Below are 25,992 nucleotides of genomic sequence, written 5' to 3' on the forward strand. Positions count from 1 at the left end.
TATAGGTCTTGCAGACACCTGTCAATCATAAATACATCACGTGATCGAAATGGTGGCCAATAGTTTCTGAACCTTTGGGCATTGTTATCCTTATATTATACACGTTCAGCAACTGAGCGAAACAATAGCAGACAAGTTGTTATTAAAACCAAACCAGTAAATTGTGTTTGAAAGAGTAGCTGATTTGATGATTATTGATAGACTTCACCCTTCATCGTTCATGATAGCTGATGTATCGATTGCAACCAAGGACATGGTACGGGCGCGAATAATTGAACTTTAGAATAATTGATGACATTCTTCCAACGAATGACGCGCCAGCAGTCACCGACGATCAGGTTTAAAACGGCGCCTTTCTCACGGCGAGCGCCTTACATCTCGTGCGGCGAGCTCGGCGTTCAGGTGCATCAAGTTTTGAAGACTGGTAAACATGGTGAAGACGTCATAATTTCATGGAAGCTGTATGGAAGAGAACTGCGAAGAATCAATCGACCAACAAAACGTTGGTAGAACAAAAGTAATACATTGGCGCAGCATTTGCAAAAGATTGACTTAAACAAGGAAGGAAGAAGGGTAATTGTATGAAAGTAAAACGAGAAAATAATATCTTCGAGGAACTTGCAGGGGAACTTGGTTAACAGACAATACTCTATGTACATGTGACGGATTCTGCTCTACTTTTGTGACTTGACACACGAGAACGTTTTGCTGAGATATTCATATGTTGGTAGCAGTATGCATAACTTAGAGTTGCAGCTTGACCTACCGTATCAGTCGATCACTTTACAAGGTAAAATTCTATTTTAGTTTTCATCTTTTAATAAAAATAAGATATTTTATGATAATATTTAGGCATAATTACATATCAATTCACTTTATTTCAAAATGCTTTTTTTGACATCATAAAGATTAATATAAAGTCCGATTTCATGATATACATTAAAAAAAAAAATTTCATCATATTTTCTTCAAACAAATACATGTAATTTAAGGACTCAAAAGAAGTGTAATTTATAGCAATTAGGTTGGGTCATTGTTACTGATTCTGCTCTACTTTTGTGACTTGACACACGAGAACGTTTTGCTGAGATATTCATATGTTGGTAGCAGTAGGCATAACTTAGAAATGCAGTTTTATGAAGTGTAATTTATAGCAATTAGGTTTGGTCATTGTTACTGATCATGTTTTATCTCTTTTTTTTTACACATTTTATTACAAAAGCTCACTTAACTGTAATTATATATATCAATGACTATACGGTTTACGTATACATTGTTCTGATTATTGAAGTACAATAGACCTGTTTAAGATCAAAGATTCAAATTTCTGAACATTTTATCTTGGCATCCTAGTAACAAGTAAGTATAGTAACAGATGCATTCCTTAATACTGTTAGTAAATAAACTGCAATACTTAGAATACCATTCATACACAGTACTTGTTGCTATGTCTGACGAGCTTCCGGAATGCGTAAGGATTGTCGAGAACAAAATTTATAAGTATAAGAACGTAAGCAGGTCTGTTACAGAGAAACTTATTTTGACAGACACGAAGTATTTTTCGTATTGATCGAAAAGTTTGAGAAACACAAAACCACTGTCAACCAATGTATGGACCTATTCCATCAGGATATGAATACGTTTTTCACTTAATGCATGTGTTCTGGAATACCTGCCAGACATATTATCTTACTCATTTATACCTCGTTATATAGGTTCATAGGAAAGAAACATGCACAAATTTGAATCTCTTCATAAACAGCTATCATAAACAGCTATAAGTCTATCTAATTTTAAGATACCTAATGTTGCTTGGATTCTAGAATACCCCCTCCCCATTCAGCATAATTATCACTGATGATAGACAAGTTTAAGCCTGAAAAGGCTTGCTACGAATGCAGCAAAAGATTTTATGAAAAAAATTCAAAGGCATTGTGTCAGGCAGATATTGTACGATAAATAAAGAGAATAACGTATGTTGATAAATTTACGATATTTTTGTCTAAAAAGGGATAAAATATATTTCATGTAACATGTTATGTTGGAAATAAGACATGATATTGAACTTGACTTTGAAAGAGAAAATACATTGAAATTGAACTTCGAATGTTATAGCTTACTCAGTACACGAATGTTTAAAAAATTACACCCAGTGCACTGAGGAAAGAAATATTCATAACTTTGGATCACATAGTAAAAAAAACATATGAAATAATTAAGATATAGACAATTGGTTTTCGAGATCAAAAAATATAATGAGGAAAAGAGGCAATCAAAAATATAATTTCAACTACATGAATCACTAAAAAATTACAGAACTCTCACAAATAATTATTTAATAATTCAGATTGTAGATTGTATTAAAATGTCTGAAATTCTAGTAAAAGTTCTCGTAATTTTGACTGTAGTTTAATCATTAAAAGCGAACGTTTATACAGTTCCCCTCCCGATAATGTACATATCCAAATTAGATTGGACTGGATTGAGAAAAATGCCATATTTATCCTTTCAAGATTCAATTATTATATCACACTATAAAGCCAATATCATAATGAAAAACATTAATTGAGTCCATGATTCAGATCATAGTTTCTGTTCATTTGGAAAGCTAGAAATGAGCAAACTTTCCGACATCCTTTTCTATTTACATTTCGTGTATTTATTTCCTTTGCCTAAATTTTAATAAATGGACTTTGTTTATGCTCGACATAAGTCCTCCAGACTTCTGGATCCGTGAAAAACTATTATTGATCAAGGTCTCTTGTCCAACCAGGGATAAGAAAATGAATGATTGCATAGCAATAATTTCTATTCTGGAGAAATAGGAAATTATCTAAAACCTGAAACCACTATATTATGTTCAAATCACAGATACAGATTAATCATATACCTATAGTAGCTTACAAACCTCTGTTAATTATTTGATTTAACGTTTATTAAATAATTTAAATTGAAGTGCCAATGTTTCATCGATTTGATAGTATATTTCTGATGGAAAAGGTTTGTTTGTAATCGTATAGAATTCGTGGATTACTTTATAAGAAAGAGTTCCTAGTAAATCAACCTAAATAAATGTTTCCTTTTGCCTAGTTGTATTATGGTATTAGGGGCAGATCCAGCATTGTCTAATATAGGAAGTGGGCGGAAACATATCTCATCAACATTTTCCCCGATTGGCTGCTCAAAGAGCTTTTTTTTTTGGGGGGGGGGGTTGTCTTAAAGACTGAAGTTTTATAAAAAGACTAGGTACTTCATTAGGACTAAATTGATTCGGCGAGCGCGAAGTGCGAGCTGAATTTTTTTTATATACTGACCTGAATAAAAAACACAGTTTAAAGACTATTTGCAGGAATTCATGAATAGAAGACGAATATCGCTAATCAAATAATGCAGCATGATGCGCGAACTGGCAAATTATTATTTTTTTAATCAGACCCCCCACCCCCCCCCCCCAAATAATAATACTACGAGCGCAAAGCCCGAGTTCAAGATTTCCATGTTATGACCGAAAAGGTTGTTTTAAGAACTGTTTGACATGTAGAACTATGTCACTGAAATAAACAATGCGAACGAGAATTGCGAGCTGAAACTTTTGGAGGTTGATACCTTTAATTTGTAATAAAAAATATGATGCATATTTTACTAAACAAAATAATGAATGCTCGAAGCGCGAACAGAAATATGTTTTGTATTTTTTTTACTTGAAAACAGGATTAAAGGCAATTTTAATCTTGAACAAGATATGCAATTAAAAGGAAATGCGGGCGTGAAGCGCGAGCACAATTTTTATGTTCTTATGGTGACCTGAAAGTTTATCTTATTTTCCTACCATTATGTTTTCTCACTTTTCTTCCTCCTCTTATTTTCTTCTTCTTCTATTTTCCTCTCCTTTCTGTCCTCTTCTTTATATCTCATCCTTTCCTCCCTTTTTTCGCCGCCAATGGGGGAAGGGGCGCTTCAACCCCCTTGATCATCACTCGGAAGTATATGAAGATGAACCAAAGTTTTGTCTGCCCCCACATGAATTATGTGTGAAAAATATGTATAGAGAGAGAGAGAGAGAGACTTACAAATAGAATGCAGTATAACTCACCAACAACACATTTTTCGTGGTCTATATAACCATAACACCGCACAAACATCAAAATGCAGTTGGATGTAAATAACGCGTGAAACTGATGGTCAGTGGTTCAATGAGCAAACAATATCGAAAGGGCAGAGCGTGGTATATGGGGCAAAATGTCTTAAAAGTCGCCAGCCAGCGAGAAATTTAACCTCTTTAATGTAACTCTAATTTTGTGATAGATTTACAAATGATATTCAGAAATAGTGCGATATTTCACCCTTTTCATTCTCTTTTATGTCCTTTTCTCATTTTTTCTTAGTGGTGGAACTTTTCTTTTTTTTATAGTTTGGATGGGTGTGGGACAAAGTGCCCTTAAACACCCCCTCCCATTTATACGCCAATGCTAATTATTAGATAAATAAGCAAACATGCTTTTGTAAATTGTCGAAAGTTTATGAGCACCTACAGATTAAGTATCATTTTGAAAAGAATGTCAAGATATTACAAATTATACATTTGATATAAAAAGGTGAAAGTCTTTAAAATATGAAATGTCTTGAAATCCTTGTAAATTTCGTTTAGAAAAGCCCTGCCATCAATATGAACGTACCCAATTTAGATACCAAGACAGGGTACTCTGCGTTTGATAACCAATGATAAACCTAAATAATGGTGAATAATGATAAATCCAACTCAACTGCAAATCAATCACAATTCATCCAACTTTGTGTAATTATAAGCAATATTGTTCTTGAAGGCATGACAGTCCCAAACGAAACTAGTGGATTACACTTAATTACAAAATTAATGTTGATGAAAAAAAATGCTAGAGATGGCAATGATGAGGATGGTGATAATGATGACGACAATGATAACGACTGTGGTGATAATGACGAGGACCACGGACCCGGAGGAGGGGAGGGGGGGCTCGATCCCCTACTTTTCAATAAAAAATACTAAAATACAATCTGATCATTGTATTGCATGGTCAGTCCTCCCCCGCTTCCAAGACGTTTCCACGGCCCCTGATGATGGTGATATGAGTGGAATAGCGTGATTGAAGATTCATTTTAATGATATACAGTATTTCAAGAATTGAATGTATATACACGCATACATTTTTACATTATAATATAGTCTGATGATAAACAGTTGGTCTTTAATTAATAAAGTGCAACATGGTTTTATATTTTCTGGAAGAGAATTCCATAGGTCTGGACTCTGAACATGATGGAATTTTGATGGCCAATACTGCATGGTTAGACCTGCGGTGGTCTGGTAATCCGATGACTCTGCATGGATCAAAACCAAAGTTGAAGGTCCTTCGGAAGGGATTTCAAGCCATTGGTCATTATTGATTGCTTACTTACAAGTCGCTTTTTTCATTCAATCCCATCCAATCTATCAAAATTCAAACCACATTTGGAATAGCAAAACCGAAATCAAACCAACATAACAGATGAAATCCTCAAACGCCCCACACAACCCGATTTATTTTTAATAATTAAGATGTCATTATGATATTATTATTAATTATTATTATTTTGTACTGTCACAAATTACTATTAATTGAATTAATGGTTATTCAACTCATGAATTTAATCTAGTTATTTAAGATCTTTACAGTTTTTAAGACATAGCTAGGAACATTATGTTTACACAAAATTGAAAAGGGGAATTGGGGATGGGCTTAAAATGCCACATGCAATTATGATGCAAGCTACTATATAAGAATGTTTAGCAAGATCTCAAACTTGGCAATTAAGTTTTGCAAACCATATAATCTTGAAAAACTCCTGACAATAACACCATTCGTAAATCTCTTAAATAACTTAAAAACCAATTAGCAAACTCATCTATAATACAGATCTGGGATGTTTCACAAGATTTAAGTCTGTCAAAAGATTGAGGCATTTATATTCATTAGGGGGTTCAATTCCCTCTCTTCCATTCCTAAAATATTGACAAGCAAAAAAGTCATTAGTCAAAACTGATGGTCATTTCATCTCCGAATAAACAGGTAATTAGTAAAAATTGTTGGGTATTATTATCCCCGAAAAACTGTTTCTTCCCATATTTTTCTTGCTTTTGAAAAGTTTGTTGGTTCGATCGAACCCCCCCCCCCCTGAAACCCATGGCTATAAGAGCTTGCAATATTGATCAATTTGATTGCAATGCAGGGGTATCCATAATGCTTATGCCAATTTTCTCTACCTAAACCTAGAGGCCAGTCGAATGATAGAATGCGATTTTTTTATTTTTCAAATCACAAAAAGACCTGTTAATTTAACATAAGGGCGATTAGACAGAAACTAAAAATTTGGCAATTAGAATACGCGCCAGCCTTGTAGGCAGGAGTTATCCTCTATAATCTGGGGCATTCCAAATTATATTTATCAAAGTTTGGAGGAACGTGGGCTGAAAAGTAATAATTGCAATATATAACCTTTAGCCGATATCAGAATTTCGCATCATATCACGATATTGATCAGAATTCACACAATAAGGCATCTATTAACACTTTACAATCAATTTTCAATATATAAATAACTCAGTAAGTTTCGAAGTAGGTTGTAGGCATCTGATGGTCAGGTTGACTTTTTATAAAGGAACTTGATTAAAACTTTGTAGAGAATCCAACTCACCTTTTGTTTGGTTAAATTAGAATTTTGACTTTAAAATATATCTGAACAATATATATGTAACTTGTTGAATTAAACAGATTAAAAATATACCACCTCTAATTTTATCTATACAATAAAGCGGTCAGTTGGCATATAAAGGTTTACGTACATGCCCGTTTCGTATTTGTAGAAAATAAGATAAAAAGTAGGTCGCCGAAATCTTACATCATCTACTCGATACTGGGCATGATATTAATTGAAATAAAAGGTTGCGAATCGACAGAATTCATGAAAATTAAAAAACGGGGCTTTCCCATTTTTCCAATTAGCTCGTAAATACGTCCATTCATCATTTTTATGTAAGTAATAACAGCGTTGGTTTAATTTTTTGTGAGTTCTATTCAAAGAATTTTCATACGTATACAACAATGACATATAGGAAATCGAATTTAGGTAAATTTTCAGTGACACTATGTTATTTGATTATTATTTTTTTCATTCTTCAGGGATTGCATGTTTTCAATGACTTAAAATGAATGAAACAAGACGTTAAACGTGGCAGTAGAATTCAAAGATGAAATAGTTGGTAAGAGCGGAACCAAGTTTCAACTTGCGTGCTTGCAAAGAATAGAAGTGGGTGAAATCATATCCTTAATTCTTTGGACTCAAACTATAAAAGAAACAAAACCGAAAATATATGAATGAAGACAGAAAAATCGTTACTCAAAATGAGAAGAAGTGAAATCAAAGAAAACACGAAATACTTTAGCTTCTTCCCTCAATCGTTCTGACCTAAATCAGTAAATTGATTAACTTTTGCCATAGTCAACTTCAACTCCTTGGTGACTTCATATCAAGAAATATATATAAATATTCAGCAAAAAGTTCGAACCATGCCTCAATATCTCATATCAGAAGTAACTGATAATACAATAATATATTTCTTGTTACATAATAAGAGTGATTATGAAGTTTTGAAATATGCTACTTTCATATTTTATATTTAGTCAATCGTAAACTACCAGCATTGAGTTATCTTGTATATTCACACTAATATAAACTGTCTACAACACTTGTTATTATCATTGTTGTTATTATTATCATCATCATCATTATCATTATTATCATTATTAGTATTTTTGTATATTATTATTATTATTATTATTATTAATATCGTTATTATCATGATTATTATTATTAGTAGTATTAGCATTGGTATGAGTATTGGTATTGTTATTATCATAATCATAATTATCACTGCATAGAACTAATATATAATTTCCTCCCCTTCCCACTACTATTTCTAATACTACTATAACTACTACTACTACTACTATTTCTACTACTACTATTTCTACTACTACTACTACTATTACTACTACTACTACTACTACTACTACTACTACTACTACTACTACTACTACTACTACTACTACTACTACTATACTACTACTACTACTACTACTACTACTACTACTACTACTACTACTACTACTACTCCTATTACTACTACTACCTCTACTTTTTTCTTTAATTTCACATTAATAAACACAGTTTACTTTGTCTCTTATCGACTAAAAAGCAGCCCCGCCACCCAATTTAATGTCACTTTCAGCACTCAACCTCTTTACTTTCAAGGAACATTTTTTATAAAAATATAATTTAGGAAAAAAAATATATACAAATCTGCCATTTCTTCCCATCGACATGACTTAAAAAAAAAAGTTAAGTGAACATAAAACAAAAGATGACTTAATTACTAAAAGGCTCTCCCGTAACTTAATACACCCTATCTTCTCGAAATACAACTATATAACCGTGGTTAATGGTTCCTTAATTGGAGTTGGTGGAAAATACTCAGTTTCATTTCCGTGACTATTACCCTCCAACTTGCCCTCTTACTTATATTTTATAATGCTTTAGCCGAGGAATATGTTAGCAAAATATCAAACACATATTCAACTTGTGCGTGCTCAGACAAAGTAGACATGTACGGTGTACACAGTTATCGTTTTCATAAAATAAACACCTTTTTGTCTGTTTAATCAACCGTGCCATTTTTTTCTTTCTTGTGAGTATAATCTAATTAAGGAAGATGTATTCCAATGCTCTTCATGATTGTGCTTACAAGCTTGATAATAATGTGCTAGGCTTCTCTACTGAAACCTGCAACTTTTTTATTTCATATCGTGGCATTATCGCCGGTAAAATTACACTTGTTCTTGAGTGAGAATCAATAATAGAATTTGTAAGAGCGACAATGTTGTTAAAGGGTGCTGTTTCCAAAGCAAAGCTTTAAAGTAAACGTGTAACACCGTAGAGTGAAAACACCATTTATCACTGCGTTGCATGATGAGAAACGCAAACATACATTAGCGTATCCTGTTCTGGAATAATTGAATTTTCTAAGTTCTTTGGCAATAATTATGTCTTGTCTCAACTAAACTTTAGGTCAAAAATTGAAATAGGAACAATATTACTATCACGATATCTTTGAAGAAAAAAATCATGACACAACTTATAGACAGTAAATATGATAATGGCATAGAAATAGATTATTTTTGTAAAGTTTGATAGTTAATCGGTTTTTTTTAAATAAGTGACATTTTTTATATTTGCAACAGATCTGTTTTGAAGCACTGTTCTAAACAAGTAATTCATCCTCCCTTTTATATAAGTAGACTTCGATAAAAAAAGGTGTTATTCATTTCACTTTCATTATGGAACAATTTGTGCAATACAGCCTTTGTGTTTATGATTATAGAAAGAAAGTAATCAATATTTTTCAATCAGTTATTACAGACACGATTACAGAGACAGCAAAAAAGAATGAAATTGTATCGTTTTTGACGGAACAATTAAATAGATATTACAAGTCTATTAAAATATGTGTCATAATCATTGCATGACATTGCTAATTTTAATTAAGTTCTAAGATAATGTCTTTGAAAATGATGACCATGGAAGCATTTTTTCATGATTTTAAAACAAAAGGAGCGGATCCAAAATTTCTTGAAAGAATGACACAGAAAGTGCACTGAATTTTCTGACAAGCAAGATGGGGGCTCATTGTAAGAAAAAGTAAAAACGCAATTTTGAGCCCCCAAAAGAGGGTGGATTTTGTTTGCCATCGGTTACACCACCTCTCCCTGGATCTGCATCAGGGTAAATTCAGTTTTATATATTTCTGAATACTTATGTATCACGAGAAAGCATATAGTTTTATGTTTTGATATCATGACGTTTGCTTGGTTGCAGATGAGTTAGGATCTATCCAGCCGCCGAGCAGCCGTAAGATCCCCTGTCAGGTATGTGGTGCGATGTCGTCTGGTCTTCATTTCGGAGTATTCACTTGCGAAGGATGCAAGGTAATCATTTACTGCAAAATATAGGGCCTATCCTATAAATTGTTTCTATCATATATATCATTTTCATCTTTATTATTCTTTGCGCATGTTTCATAATCATTATTGATTTTTAAATCCCCATTGAATATCAAAATGTCACTTGCCTTATCTTTCTCTCGCTCCTGTCAACATTCCCCTATCACACGGCGTTTAGTTGGCTGCGTGCTTTTCTTTACCGGTAATTATGAACGTAAACCTATCATCCTGTATTTCTTTATAATTTCTACATAATCATTCTTTTTTTAATATACTACCCATCATACGGCGTTTATTTTGCTGCTATTCTTGAATTATGTACGTTAGCTAATCATCCAATACTTCTTTATCATTTTTATATAATCATTGTTCTTTTTAAATATATTAACCTTGCCTGTATATCAGTTCTCATTATCCTTTATTATTGCACTCAGATTAATTAGATCTATTGAATATTCATTTTTCGGTAGCCACATCTCTAGTAGCTACATCTTTGACTAAAATTTGGTATCTAAATTACATCATGACTGTTAAAGTTTTCCTCCTCTTGCGACATCATCTTTTCTCTATTCTGAAATTATTTGTTGATTAGATTATCAAGGTTGTGAGGCATAATGGACAGGCGTTCGAAGAAAGGAACCCACCGTTGATCGCACGCATTAGAACAAACGAAATATCATGTAATTTTAATGAACGATAAACACAAGCAATTATCCCCTCGATGCATTTCAAATTGCTCACTGCATAACTTTAATACAAACCTGTAAATATTTAATGAATAAGTTTTAGCATCATTGCTCCTCCATTAAAATCGAACAGATTGACATATCATAGTTCCTGATAGTTCTATATAGGGTAAAGTACAGGGAAAATGTAAAAGTATCTTGGTTTTTTTTAATAGCTCACTTTTAGATGGCGCATATGGGCTATTCCACGGTTACCCACGTTACATTTGGAGACACCTTGATTCATACTTGGAGCTGTAACTCCATTATTATTGATAGGAACTAAACATCTCTTTATCACAAGAAAGTACGCAGTCTGACTATCCTTTGTATAAAAAAAAACTTGGGAAATTTTATTATGCTCCTGGCAAATCTTTGAAATGTGTCGGTTACTCATGTTACATGATTTGGACATGCATTAATGAAAAGTCGACATAAGTGAAAAGTGTCCTCATACAAGGCTTTTTATGAAAGTTGATTATATCCATTTCAAAGAAGTATATTAGGGAGACAAACTTTGTATATAATTCAAAAAATAAAGAACACATGGTTTTTACTAGGGGTGCAGATAAAGTGGTTACTCGCGTTACATTTTGTCCATGTATGGTCAACAACACATGTAAATGTCACTGAAAATTCAATAATGTGTGTAAGATTCATGTTTCTGTTTCTGTAATAATATGAGTAGGATTTTAGACACCAGTTTATGTTTAAAGGTAATATTCTGAATAAGTTTCCTCCTCTCTTTTACTTATTGGTCAGTTGGTCAGTATATTGGTAATGTATTCACTAAACTGTACGAGATCTGGCTTGGGCTGTGTAAATAAAAAAAATGTAAAACAAATGCATGCCATTTCTTGCCTCAAGCCCTCAACATCGATTATAAAAGAACCAGCAAAAAGTATAAGTAAGGCAAACACAATTAAAATGAACAGTTCAGATGGGCTATACAGTACAAAGACACATTGAGCTCATGTCCACCAACCTATGAAATTGCCCATATTATTATTATTATCATCATTTTAATTGTTGTTGTCATTATTATTCTTGTTGTCTGTTATTGCTTACTGTCTAAAAAAAAATCGAGTGAATACAATCCACTAGAGTATTAAGAGTGGCTTTTACTTGTGTCTAGTTCATTCTATATTAACTCCATATTGAATATATCTTAATTGACCTCACTATCAAAGAGAGAGAAAGGCGAGTGAATCCCCCCGTTTTAGAGTATTGTAATTTTATTCATTGTTTTCAAACTGAGCCCCCCCCCCATTGCAAAACGATCCTGTTTTTAATGGATGTACTAATGTTTTATAATGGTTGTTTGGTTGCTGGTCATCAGTCAGTCAACAAACAAAGTAAATGAATAAATAAGATATTTTTAAAAAATCAAGTAAATGGATTAATTGATAAAATAATTGATTGAATACATGAAAAAATAGCGAATGAATAAATGAATGAATAAATCTATTGAATAAGAAGGAAAATAAGCTTTATAAAATCGGAAATGGGTAAAACTATTTAACGGATATCTTATGTCGCTATAACGTTAAACGACATTTTGTTTTCTTCTCTTCTTTTTATTCGTCTTTTACTATTTATTTCCCCTTCTGCTTTCCTTCTTCCACTATTATCCCTTTCCCTTTTTACCGACTCAAATCCAGGGGATGGACCCCACACCCTGATATAAATTTAAATCATCCCACCATTATCTCTTAGGAGTGCCCTTTGAAGCAGTATTTGACCCTTTTGACCCTATTTTCGCTCTTTTTCTAATATTTCCACCCTCTTTCCCCTTTTCCCCCTTCCCCCTCTTTTCACATTTTTTGTTGTTGCCAGGGGCACCTATGGATTCCCCATTTCTTAAAACTGAAATGAGACACACCCTAAGATGATACCGCGATTAATGATCAAGTAATGATGATTTTTTTTTTCAATATAAATTAGAATAGAATAAAATTGAGAACAGTTTAAGAGGGTTTAAATAGGCTGACCCGCAGTCAAACGTTAATTTCTAATTTCGACATTTCGAGGTACACATATCATTTTATATTGATCTGTCGCATTTATTTTGTCTGTCAAAAGCTATCGGCTATCGGTAAGAATGACTACCGATCTGGTTTAAATTCCAAGTCAGTGTTAAGCAAGGTTTAAACAACAATTCTTCATAAGATTTATATCTCTTTGTCTTTATGCTTCAGTTTTTATTGCGCGATTAATGTAATGTAATTATTATTGTTGTTAAAGAAAAATAAAATGCAGAAACTTTATCTCACACCGTTAATTGACATGACTCTTATAAAGGCCTGCAAAATCTTCGGCAATTCTTTTATCTGCTAGCAGGCTAGGACGGTGACGGGGTGCTGTGTTGGAGAGAGATATATAAACTGTATATAGAGAGAGAGGGAGACAGAGACAGAAAGAAAGATGAAAAATTGGAGAGAAGATGAGTGTATGAGAGCTAGAGGGGGAGAAAGAGATTGAATCACATTTTTTCACTTCATAGTAAAACTTCCGTCATATGATTTATGATTTGAGTATACGAAGCATTGACGACACTGCTGCATGCATATGAACAAACTGAAAGTGAGCTAGTCATACTCAAAAGACGTGTTTATATAATTAAATAAGAAACATCGGTATTGTGTGTGGATGAAGGGGGCAATTTTAATTATGAATACAAATACAGAACGTGAAGAATTTGGAATGAGCGTGGCTCGCTCAGAGTCGTGTATGTGAGATGCTAAAATGATGATGGAATGACAACAACATGGTACAATTCAACTTGAGTTAGAAGATGTTTGGTTGTGTTTTGACACTATACATGAATTAATATATATCTAAAAAAATTCAAAAGTGGTTTGTCAGCTCATTGAATGAAAATTGAAAAAATAAAGTTGTAAATAATAATAATATTCCTGACTGAACAAGAATTTGAGTCCAATTTTGGAGAAAAAAAAAACAGGTTTCACCTTCCTCATTCAGTACTTATTAAGGAAAATACCGAATAATCATTTGAAATATACTTTATATAGGAATTATCATTCTTATTCCCTTTTTAATTAAAAATTCATTTTTTTTACAATTTCCACTGCTTGGTTAGAATATACAGTGGTGCCAAAAGGTTAGTGAACCCCACAGGAAAATGAAAATATTCAAAGTGTTCAAGTTCTGCCATGTTTTATATATTTAATTGTGAAATCAGGCGATAAAATATTACATTAAAGGTTTGTTTCTCTGAGCTCGCTGAATAGTGTAGCGTTGTTGTCTACATCTAACACTCAACATAAATGAGTGCATTTTGTGAAGGGGTTCACTAACATTTTAGCACAACTGTAGACTTCACTGACCTTGCAGAGAGTCCGAACCAGATACTGCAAAAAACAGAACAAAACATACCCCCCCCCAAAAAAAAAAACGCATTCGAAGTCATTTATATGGTTTATTTGATAAAAGGAATATTTTTTTTTTTTTACCATAAATGTGGTATCACTGGCTAATAAGGAACACTTGATTCCAAAATGGAGATTCCCTTTCGCATTCTTGTTTTAAATCAAAATTTCTCCTATTTCGTCTAAACCTCTCCCCTTGATCATTTTTCCAAATGCCGCTATCAACAAAGGGAATATTTTCTATATCTATATATTATTTGCTGCTTATATAGATTCATACACAGGCCTATATTTGGTTAATTCAATTGACTGACAGATGACATAATTTCTTTTATAATGATATCCCTGCCGGCCATAGGAATCGCCGTGTTCACATGGTATTACATCCATAAAAATGGGTTACATTGACTCTATAATAATGCAGCATTGAAAGTTAATTCCCTTGTTAGAACAACCCTCCAAATTTAGACATAAAGCTAGACCTGTTAACCCTTCAAATTATCTGGAAAATTTTGGTAAATAATATACAAATACATTGGTGCCTTTTCAGTGTTTTTACAGAAGGAGCATCCGAGAAGGGGCGAACTACGCATGTGCGAAGGAACGAAGCTGCGAAATCACCATGGAAACGCGGAATTCTTGTCGATTTTGCCGATTTCAAAAATGTATTGGTCTTGGAATGTCAAAAGAAGGTAAATACAAATAAAATCATGAATATTCATTCTACTGAAATGAAAACTGTATTTATGTTTAACAATTGTTTTATCAGCAAAAATTACTACATATATAAATAATTATTTTAGAAATCGAAGGGATAAGTGAAGTTAGTACCAATTTCATCATCATTATACAAATTGATAACATACATGACATAAGTGTTAATTTATTGTAATTATCATATAATTTATTTGTAGGGGCAGATCCAGGAATTTTTGCAAGAAAGGGGGTGACATTTTTGTTCAGAAAAGATTTTGACAAGGAAAAAAAAGAGAAGGTATTTACTAGCGTATGCACAACATTTTTCACATCACTTTTTTATGACTCTCATGGGGGGAGGGGGGACGGACGGGCTGGATGTACCCCCTCCTGGATCCGCCACTGACCCAATCCCACCAATCTTTCCATATTCAATACCTCATCACTCTTATACACTACAATACAATTTTAATCAAAAGTAACCGAGTTTGACCAACGGTAGTATTCCTTGAACATTCGATGTAAAAATTTGTAACCAATATCAAAACATCGACGGTATATCAATGTAGACTATTTCGCCCAACTATTGGCTAAACTTGACCAATAAATTATTTCAATGGTTTGCCAACTTTCCAGAAATAAATGCACAACTTATTGCAGTGTAGAAAAGGGTTGGATAGGAGAAATGACGAGGAAACAGATAGATAACTAGAGATTGGATATTGAATCAAAATTACAATTGTCTTTTGATGTTATGGCTTACAAAGTTACAATGAGTTTTGACAACAAATAATGTGGAGAGGAGTTAATTACCCGAAATGCCTTTCGTTTTTTATCTTCTTTGTGCAAGGGAGCGATCAAAAGAAACAGTTTAATTCATTTGTTATATTTTCTTCAGATAATGCAGGACGTGGTAAATGCGGTAAATAATCTAAGAATCTGAATAATTGATGAAATTATCCATCGCTTGCTCTATTGAAGGTACTCTCCTCAATCAAAGACGTATTATAACATTTCAGATAAAAAAATTTGATATGGCTAATTAGACACGCATTTTACCGCCTTGAACTTCCACTGAGGAGCCCGTTGATTTGTATGCGTACTAATCATGCTAATGAACTATTAAAGACCATTGTCTACACACAAATGCCGGCTATTATCCTCTATTGTACATGTTGTATACAAAACGTTAATCAAGAACGTCACGCATTTATCATCAGACTGTCTTGCGGAGACCATTTGTTCTGATTTTAAGCCAAACCATGAAAATCGCGTTAAATTTCTAGGGCTGAAATATTGATTGAGCCCTAATAATGATTTCCGGCAGCAATAGGGAAAAAAAATCACAAAAAATATCCATCAAGACAATGTTTCATATCAAAAGAAAATAGAACGACGAAATTGGAAAGTAATGTTGGAAGCATGTAAAATAATATTGTTCAGCCATATTTTGTAAAAGGCAATGATAAATGTAATAATAATGACAATAATTATATCAATAATCTATAGTACTCGCATCTGTCGGGTTTTGTCAAAGCCGAACCGCCTCAGTAACGTATCCACAATCATAAAGGAACCGACGAACAAGTTACGCGAGACTAATTATTTATGAATAAGTGTCTCCCCCTTATTTGTTTACTTTTTTATTTACTACCCTTTCTTGTCATATTGATAATTTGTGAGACTCTCACTGCATATTCATAGGAGCCTTCAACCAACAAGATTTGTTTTCACTTTTTGCTCCCTTATATCCACATCTCCCATTTTCTTTCTTTGTTATTATTTTAGAACCAATTACAAGAATGCTTTCTAGTACCTTTTTTATATTGTTTTAATTATATGTATACATTTCATACTTTACAACATATTTCTTATGCTTATTTATGAACATTTGTATCATATATCATCATCGGGTAAATATACCTATATCATTATTACTGTTATTATTGTTTGTATTGAGTTATTGATGTTTGAAAATGTGAAATGTTGGAACGAATAAACCTTGAACCTCGAGTTGGGGGTTACAAATCTCGGTTAAAAAGAAATCATCCTCTATCCTAAACATACCGGAACGTTCTCATGAGTTAACTTAACGGGTTATTTCTTTGTTGAAATATGACACCAAACATTGATCTATACTGTCATGTTCAGAATTATAATCATATACAACCATCACAACTACTAATCTATAATAATAGGCCAGTATAGGCCTCCTACTGCTGCTACTACTTCTACTACTTCTACTACTACTACTACTACTACTACTACTACTACAACTACTACTACTACTACTACTACTACTACTACAACTACTACTACTACTACTACTACTACTACTACTACAACTACAACAACAACTACTACTACTACTACTACTACAACTACTACTATTACTACTACTACTACCACCACCGCCACCACCACAACTTCTACAGCTACTACTACTACTACTACTACTACTACTACTACTACTGTTACTACTACTGCTACTACTGCTACTACTACTACTACTACTACCACCACCACCACCTCTACAACTACTACTATTACTACTACGATACTACTACTGCTACTGCTACTACTGCTACTACTACTACTACTACTACTACTACTACTACTACTACTACTACTACTACTACTACTACTACTACTACTACTACTACTACTCCTGCTACTGCTACTGCTACTACTACTACTACTACTACTACTACTACTACTACTACTACTACCACCACCACCACCACCACCACCACCACCACCTCTACAACTAATGATACTACTGCTACTACTGCTACTACTACTACCACCACCACCACCACCTCTACAACTACTACTATTACTACTACTATACTACTACTGCTACTGCTACTACTACTACTACTACTACTACTACTACTACTACTACTACTACTACTTCTACTACTACTACTGCTACTACTACTACTACCACTACTACTACTACTTCTACTGCTGCTACTACTACTACTACTACTACTACTACTACTACTACTACTACTACTACTACTACTACTGCTACTACTGCTACTACTACTACTACTACTACTACTACTACTACTACTACTACTACTACTACTACTACTACTACTACTACTACTACTACTGCTACTACTACTACTACTACTACTACTACTACTAGTCCTATACACCAACAACTAAAGTACCACCACTAGTAAGATTCTCCAATTAATATAAATGTGAATATATTATTAGTGTGGTGATAGTGGCGACGGTGATTTCAGTAGTAGAAGCAGGTGGTAGTGGTTGTAGCAGTAGAAGAAATTGTATTATTATCTACTATTTATAATACTACTTTTACTACTGCACCATTCCCAACACCACACTGCTGATATATTCATGTTTATATTCATTGGAACATCTTTATCATTAATAATGCATTGTGTGTGTGTGTGTTTCATTTCATCCCATAGGTATCAAGTTAGGCCGCCGGCCGAAGGTAGAAAATGAGCCTTTGCAACATATGTGCTACACAAACAGAAGAGACATGGGTTCGATACCCATTGTAGCGGGAAGTCCACGGAGTCTGTCATGGTCCCCAACATTCAACTCGCATATGCCTGGACACCCGGACTACGTCCAGTCCAACTATAAAGACCTGGATATCGATGCCATGTCCAAGTATGGAATCGGTTTACATAGTGAGGGATGCTATAGCCTGAAACACGAGACAATGTCCCAGTGCGACCATTGTAACGAACCGTTCCCAAACCAGTATCCATACTCTGGTGGTCATCATGGTCATGACGATATGGCGAGCTATGGACCTATGGATGGGATCGTACCAACTTCGAATATGACGTGGAAGATGGAAGCTACGTATAGCGCTACAAGCTGTGTTCAGAACAACTACTCCATGATGACGCGTTCTCCGGGCACGACCACGCCCATCAATTCAACACAAGGGGATGCTTGGCAAGTATCCCAGCAAAGTCCCTCGACCATAAGTGAGGTGTCATCCGATGACCAGTGGGACAACGGAGTCAGACCACATTCAGGAACGGCACCGGTGAGCTTGACAATCCCTGAGGTGCAAGCAGGAGCTGTAGCTGCTTTGGCATATGCCAACCTTTATAGAGACAAGACGGTAGATCAATCCGAAGACCACAACCAGATGATATCCACAGCTGATAGAGTAGGTGATTCAAACCCTGCGGATATCGGGCATTCAAAAAGCTATACGGAATTGGTTCCTCGAAGGACAGCTTCTTGTGAGGACAACTATGAATCGGAGTGGCATAGTCAGCGACTAGACCTTCCTCCAAAATGCCAAGCAGAAAATATAGCCATTAACCATCTTGCGTCATGTAATAATGAACGATCAGATCTTAAAGATCAAAATATTGTTTCTTCTAGAATACACACATCCCGGGAAGAACCTCGTAAACGTGGATTCGCAATGACTCTCCTACCTAGTACCTACATGAAGAGAAAGAAGCATTGGTCAGATGATGAACAATCGGCAGGTGATGATGATGACGATGATGATGCTGATGAAAATTACGATCATGATGACGACGGAGAAGGAAGCTATGATGAAGAAACAGGAGAAATACAACACGATTCTGATAAAAGCAGATTATCGGCAGAGCTCGTTGAGAGATTGATAGGTGCGTTTGTAGATGTGACAAAGAACATGCAACAACTGTGGCAGTACCATCTTCGCAGCACCTCTTTGGTAAGTCTCTTGGCTTACTGTCACTTAGTTGTTACATCAACTTGACATTGCTATGGCTAGCGTGTGGAAAGGTTGATGGCTAAACTAACCGTATTTCAATGATTGAAGGGGAATCGCAAAAAAACTACTGTACTATTGCTATTGCCAAGTATATCCAAACAAGAACAATTTTCTCGCCAATCTTTCGAATGGTAAACTCTAATAAGATATGGGTTTTCATCTTCTCCTTCAATTACAGGGGATGCAAGCACGTGATAGAGAACGGGGGGGGGGGGGGTCATAGCAAATTATCCAAGCAAAAAAACTGTTACGGATCAAACTATTCATGCTAACGGGCAATGCATTTTGGCCTTTACACTTTGCATTTGGGGTACTGCAGCGGTACTTCTTATTTTGTAGTAGAGGATGTGGGTTTTAATACAAGAAAGATGTATCTATAGTTTATACCATTGCACCAATGACATTTATTATCCCTATAAGATCATAATTTCGAATTCGGTGTTATGCGACGCTATTATTGCGCCAACCCTATAACACCAAACGTTCAACACCGATTTTGAAATGACACGATAAGTGTTCAGTTGCGTGTAGTTTTTTTTTTATTCAAATCGGCATATTTACTCTCCATTACCCTCTCTTATCTTTTATTTATAGGCCTATTATCACTTAGCCCCATTTTTACTTGACCCACTGCGATATCGCCTGGCCACCGCTCATTTTGACGCTTGCTTTATGCATAGAGCTATGCTTTATGTGATAATTTTCAATTACCTGTACGATTTTTGCACGAAAATTTCATCCTTCCTGAATCATGTAAATATCATTAATATCATGGTCCATTCTTTCGAGCTACTAATTGCAGCAATTGAAAAGGCATTTGGTGTTATAGTCCTGTGGATTGTCCCGGTGAATTATTCATGCATCCCCAAATAGTATGATTATAATTATTATTTCCTTTTGAGTCGATTATTTTCGTCATGTTCACTTTTATATATTCTGAACATTTTAGATTGAAGACAAACTATGTAACAAGGACATGGATACCTTTGTTCAAGAAAAGAGAGACGAAATCCAGAAGATAATTACTGGCTATTCCTATAAAGTTTATGGTAAGTACATTATAAAATTATAGCTTTTATATATAAACTTTACACGAAAGAAATGACTGTACTTAAAAAGGATTATCAATGGTAAACAACATCCGATAAATTAATATGGTAAGATATATTAAATAGGAACAGAGGGAAGACCTATACTGGGAAAAGGTGCGTCTTTGCAGGGGAATTTAATTTCGGGGCGAAACGATGAAAAACTGAATTAATATTTCGGGAGCAAAATTGATATGACCCCCTTTGTGTTTCTCACAAGCCGACATTACGCAATATGAAGTTCTTTGGTCTGTCTGACGCGAAATTTCTGTAGTTGGCCTTCGGAAAAATCTAATTTCGGTAAATTTTTCTGTACTTTTAAATTTATTTTCAAAGGTAATTTACCTATATCATACTACAACGAGAGAGCATTCCATGTGATATCACGCCTATGCTTGCTACGTGATACCAAACATGAAGAAAATGAGGAGAAATACAAGGCTAGAGCAACGCAGAAAGCTGCCGTCCTCTGCGCTCTTTCTATCGTGCCGTCAGGTAGGTTCAAATAACAATCAATTTATCAATTAAAAAACAGTAATATTAGTTTTTCATTCATCTGTCTTTGTATCAATCAATGTTTTTATTGTTTATACCTACATCCTAAATGATATTGAAATATTCATCTACTGATCTGCATAATTCATTGTTTACATGATTTATTTATTCATTTATTTGTTCACAATTTATTTCAACCTGTAAGCGCTATACCCAGAACACATAGAATTATATTTTACATAATGTGGGCCTAACACCAATGACATGAAACTGATGTGAAATGAAGTCGAGGAATAGTTAGAAAAAAATAAACTAATCCTATTTTTGTAAACAAAAAAATATTTACATTGAATCCCCAGACCCACATTTGTGCCAAAATTATGGTTTTACATGTTTCATTTTACAGGGGGCGCTGTATCACATCAGCTTTCATCGAGACAAAAACATTTATACACCGCTCTATTAAACTCTCTCAAAGGTAGGTCATTCAGTGTTATGTTCCGTTAAGCACATTATTATGGGGGAATTCCCATCTTGATTTCAATCTTCTTGTTCTTCATAATATATTCTCCCTAGTTTTTACTTCCTATTCCTTTTCACCCTTATCCATCCCCCGATTCTTTCTTTTTATCTTGTTTTCTTTTCATCTATATTTTTCTTTTTCTAAATTTTATTTTATCGCTCCTTCACCTCCCCCATCTTTCCCATTCTTTCTCATTTTTCTTATTCTTTCTATCTGCATTAAGGTAAAGAATTTATTCGTTTATTTTTTTGACAGGAAAGCAAAATGGAAACGATGCTATATGAACTGAATCCACAGCACTCACGTGAAGACGAATTGATAAGCACCGTATCAAGGAATAGGACCATCCACCTCCAATGGGTCAAAGAGAGATTTCCTCACCCCATTTACCCGCTTGTATTTATCTGGAAAAGCTTCTATAATTGTGATCATTTATTATTTTTGGGAAGGTATGAAATTGTATGAAATGCAATGCACTTGGCATATTCAAACACGCAGAAAATTAAGTTCTATGATCATGTATGCCAGAACTAAAGTTTGTAAATATACAGTTTTTACTCTTGAAAGTGTCCCCCCCCCCCCCCTTTTGAAAGTGAGGACTTTTTTTGCTTGTCAAATTTTCCGCGGACGAGATGACCTTCAATTTTAGGTAAAAACACAATTATTGACTCGATGTGGAATCTAATGAATATCAATTTGTCCTTTATTTTCTTTGGAAAACGATTTAAGTTTTGGAACCGAATACCCAGGTTTCACTACAAGCGCGCACTGAGCTCGAGTAGCCTGCCTGAGACTGAGTTAGATCATGGACCTAGGTCTGACGTCGCGTCCATGGTAACTTAGATCTAGACCTACGCCTGTTCGCGCTATAGCGCTAGACTACGAATTTAGCGTCTGTTATTGATCGAAGCCAAAGCCAAAGAGGGGAAAGAAAAGTCAACAAACTGCCGTATTCTTGTCATATTCCATGCCATTTGGTAATTGTGAATGTTGCTGACGGTTACTGATATTTCACAGATGGAACTTTACGTGAAATATTCAAATATTTTACAACGATGTTGTTGGCATTATTTACTTCGGTCCCACGTGTGTCATTTGGTGTAATAGATCTATAGATAGATCTACTACTTTACTAGAGATTCGTGCATTCATGGTACGTAAATCGCTCGACGCAAAAGAAACGCTGACTTGGCCTGTGTGGTAAACTTATGCCTAAAGGATTTGGATGTGGATAGGAGAGAGTACAGACCGGCTACATGTTGTATGTACAGCAAACAACATGCTCTGTGATTTATAACGCTATCATCACTCCAGACTGATTCATGCAGATTCAACAGAAGAAACGGCTGTCAAACATTCGGAGCAGTCGTCATAAGAATAACCCAGTACTTGATAAAAAGTGTGAAAGAAGCACATTGCAGTTAAAAATTGCTAAGATATTTAACTATGTTGGAGTTGTATTCATTCTGTTGTTACTCTTTGTATCATCGACTACCGTTACTTTTTTTACCATCCCTGAAGTAGTGGAAAAACTTGGTTTCATTGCATGGAAGCACCTGATGTTTACCACATTTGCCTTGGGATCTACCTTTGCAAATTTTCTACTGGCTGTATTTACAAACACGTCAATACCAAGCAATTATGAGTTAAGAGGAGGGACTAAGACTTCACTGCCAATCCGTGCCCATTATTGTAGTTTGTGTAAATCTGCAATTCTGAAACATGATCATCACTGCTATGTGCTTGGAAAGTGCATTGGGTATCATAATCAGAAGTATTTCATCTGGTTTTGCTGGTACTCGATGGTGACGGCTTTCTACTCTTTGTTCCTGACGGCCTTGTACCTGAGTTTAGCCCATTCGGTGGAGTTCCCTGGTGCCTGGACCTACTTTCTCCTTCTACCCAGGGCTGTGGTAGGCTGGTTTTCTGGCCATACTGATGTAATGGAGCTTGCATTTACTCTGCTACTCTACATCCAATTGGTCGGTGGCTTTGTAGCTGCTGGGTTCTTTGTATGGCAGATTTTCTTGGTAATAACAGGGTTGACAACACATGAGGCCCTCTATGGAGAGAAGTTTAGACTGAAACGCCAGGCAGGAATGTACGCTAAATGGACTGAAGTCTTTGGAAAATACTGGTTTATTGGAATGGTTGTACCATTGCCATTCCCTCAATGTGGTAATGGGTTGTATGAAAAACTGGAGAATTGAGAATCTATGTTTATGCATGTAATATTTTGAGTTTGGATTGATTTTGCTAACCTTTTTTTTGTTTTGTCTACTGGGGAAGTCCTCATGATGAGTTCATTGGGATTAAAACTGTAAAAAAAAATTAATCAGCAATTAAGGTTTGGTGAAATTCTTTCAGAGGATAATAACATCATGCATTAGAAGTTTGTAGCATTAAGTGAGAGTTGCTCTCCCATTAAGTTGTCATTTTCAAATTGGTCACAATGACATTAATAAGTGTTTTGCATACATGTAGTAGTGTTAATGAAATTTTGCAGGGTTTAGCAGGGCTAAGATTTTAATTTCTGTGTTAACTTTGGATTAATTCTACTTTTCTTACATGTACTTGGTATTCAGTGGATAATCTACACATGCTATAAAATATCTAATCACTAGCCTTGAGTTTTGGTTTTCATAGATGTTGGATATTTTCTTTGTTAATACAAGTGAAAACTGAAAGTGTGGTAGATCAATTCTAACAATACTGCATTTCAGGATGGTGTCCCTATATCTAAGTTCTTTTTCAAAACATTTTATAAATAATTCCTTTTTCAAATATAAAACATAATATGCAAAAATATCCCTGCTAACCCAAAGGTATTCCAGTGGTCTAAAGGACCTTAGTTCCAGCTTTTTTACTGTCCATCATTTACAAACAAAATATATCATAATTTTATAGACTTTTGGAGCAGATACATAAAATCTTTATTTGAATGATTGTAATTCATCATTGGAAAGAATCTCAGAAACATTGATTCTAATGTGAATTGATTCTAATGTGTATACAAGGTAGTCTGTGGAATTGGATAAAGTCGTTTGTATCTAATCGTTACCAGGTTGTGCAATACCGTGGTTCTTGCTCAGATCCTGCAATTGTTTCTTCTGGTATACCCCAAGGAAGTGTCCTGGGTCCGAGATTGTTTAATATGTTTATCAATGATCTAGTAAGAGTTGTCCAATCACATTGCCTGCTTTTTGCAGATGACACATTGATATATAGATTGATTAGAGACCCAGTTGAGACCAGATTCCTTCAGGAGGATCTAGATAGGGTTGTATCATGGTGTAGTCTTAACAAGATGCAGTTGAATGCCAGTAAAACCAAAGCTATGAGAATTGCTCCTCGTAAAAAGAATGTTGGTAACACTAGTTACATGATAGATGATGAGGTAATTGAACAGGTCAGTTGTATCAAGTACTTAGGGGTATTTCTCAATTCCCAGTTGAATTGGGATGACCATGTTAATCATGTTGTTTCAAGGTGTAACCGTATGCTCGGGCTCCTAACCCGTATGTCGGCTGGCCTCTCTTCACGAGCGCTTCTGACATTATACAAGTCACTTGTGTTGCCCATCCTTGATTACGGAGTGCCAGCTTGGATGGTCTATACTCAGAATCATATTGATATGCTTGAGCACATTCAGAGAAGGGCAACACGAATGATTCTCAGACAGCGACGTCAAGAGATGCCATATGACCAACGTTTGCGATTATTAAAATGGCATACGCTAAAATCTCAGAGGATTTTCTTAATGGTGTCCTTTTTTGTTAAATTGTTGTATGGTTTGATCGTTTGCGAAGTCGCAAGGGATAATATTGTAATACGTGTAAGACGTTCTGACGTAGATGTTAGATTTGTACACCTAAAGGCAAGAACAGAGAGACTCCATCAGACTGCAATTCACAGATATCCCATAGTATGGGAAGCCCTGCCCTCTGAAAGCAGAGTTGAAATAGTCTCAGGAAACATTAATCATGTTCTGTGTGTCCTCAAGAGGGATATCCTTAAGTTCCAGTTAGATTAAAATATAAATTAGAATATGTCTAAAGATCCACAACACATTATCAAGTTTCTTTTTAATTTTCTAAACTGTGTCCAATTTATTATTTCTTTATATCTTTTATCTCATTCGTTGTAAAGTTATTTATTTCCACTGTTGGCTCAATTATATTTAACCGAATATTTGTTCCTCCTGTTTTCTTTGGTTAAGTCAAACATAA

At 34.7% G+C, this 25,992-nt stretch overlaps 2 protein-coding genes across 2 annotated transcripts; both read left to right on the forward strand.

Moving 5' to 3' along the window:
• Positions 1–400: 400 nt before the first annotated feature.
• On the forward strand, positions 401–24,644 carry LOC129265451 (uncharacterized). The gene is made up of 8 exons (XM_064102092.1): positions 401–790; positions 9,949–10,058; positions 14,738–14,879; positions 18,333–19,597; positions 20,607–20,706; positions 21,082–21,240; positions 21,647–21,718; positions 22,019–24,644. Exons 1-8 carry the CDS (start codon positions 736–738, stop codon positions 22,045–22,047), a joined length of 1,932 nt encoding a protein of 643 aa, XP_063958162.1. The 5' UTR covers positions 401–735; the 3' UTR covers positions 22,048–24,644.
• On the forward strand, positions 23,566–23,973 carry LOC129265449 (palmitoyltransferase ZDHHC22-like). The gene has a single exon (XM_054903442.2). The coding sequence runs from the start codon at positions 23,566–23,568 to the stop codon at positions 23,971–23,973; it is 408 nt and encodes a 135-aa protein (XP_054759417.2).
• Positions 24,645–25,992: the final 1,348 nt, after the last annotated feature.

The sequence above is a fragment of the Lytechinus pictus genome, chromosome 7, assembly GCF_037042905.1.
Source record: "Lytechinus pictus isolate F3 Inbred chromosome 7, Lp3.0, whole genome shotgun sequence".
Taxonomy (NCBI): Eukaryota; Metazoa; Echinodermata; class Echinoidea; order Temnopleuroida; family Toxopneustidae; genus Lytechinus; species Lytechinus pictus.

What these genes read in the sequence shown, in the direction of transcription:
- LOC129265449 (XM_054903442.2), top strand. Translation starts at nt 23,566, where the DNA reads ATGGTGACGGCTTTCTACTCTTTGTTCCTGACGGCCTTGTACCTGAGT.
- LOC129265451 (XM_064102092.1), top strand. Translation starts at nt 736, where the DNA reads ATGCATAACTTAGAGTTGCAGCTTGACCTACCGTATCAGTCGATCACT. An exon ending in TCACTTGCGAAGGATGCAAG is followed by an intron (nt 10,059 to 14,737) that starts GTAATCATTTAC and finishes GTGCCTTTTCAG; the next exon opens with TGTTTTTACAGAAGGAGCAT. An exon ending in ATCTTCGCAGCACCTCTTTG is followed by an intron (nt 19,598 to 20,606) that starts GTAAGTCTCTTG and finishes TGAACATTTTAG; the next exon opens with ATTGAAGACAAACTATGTAA.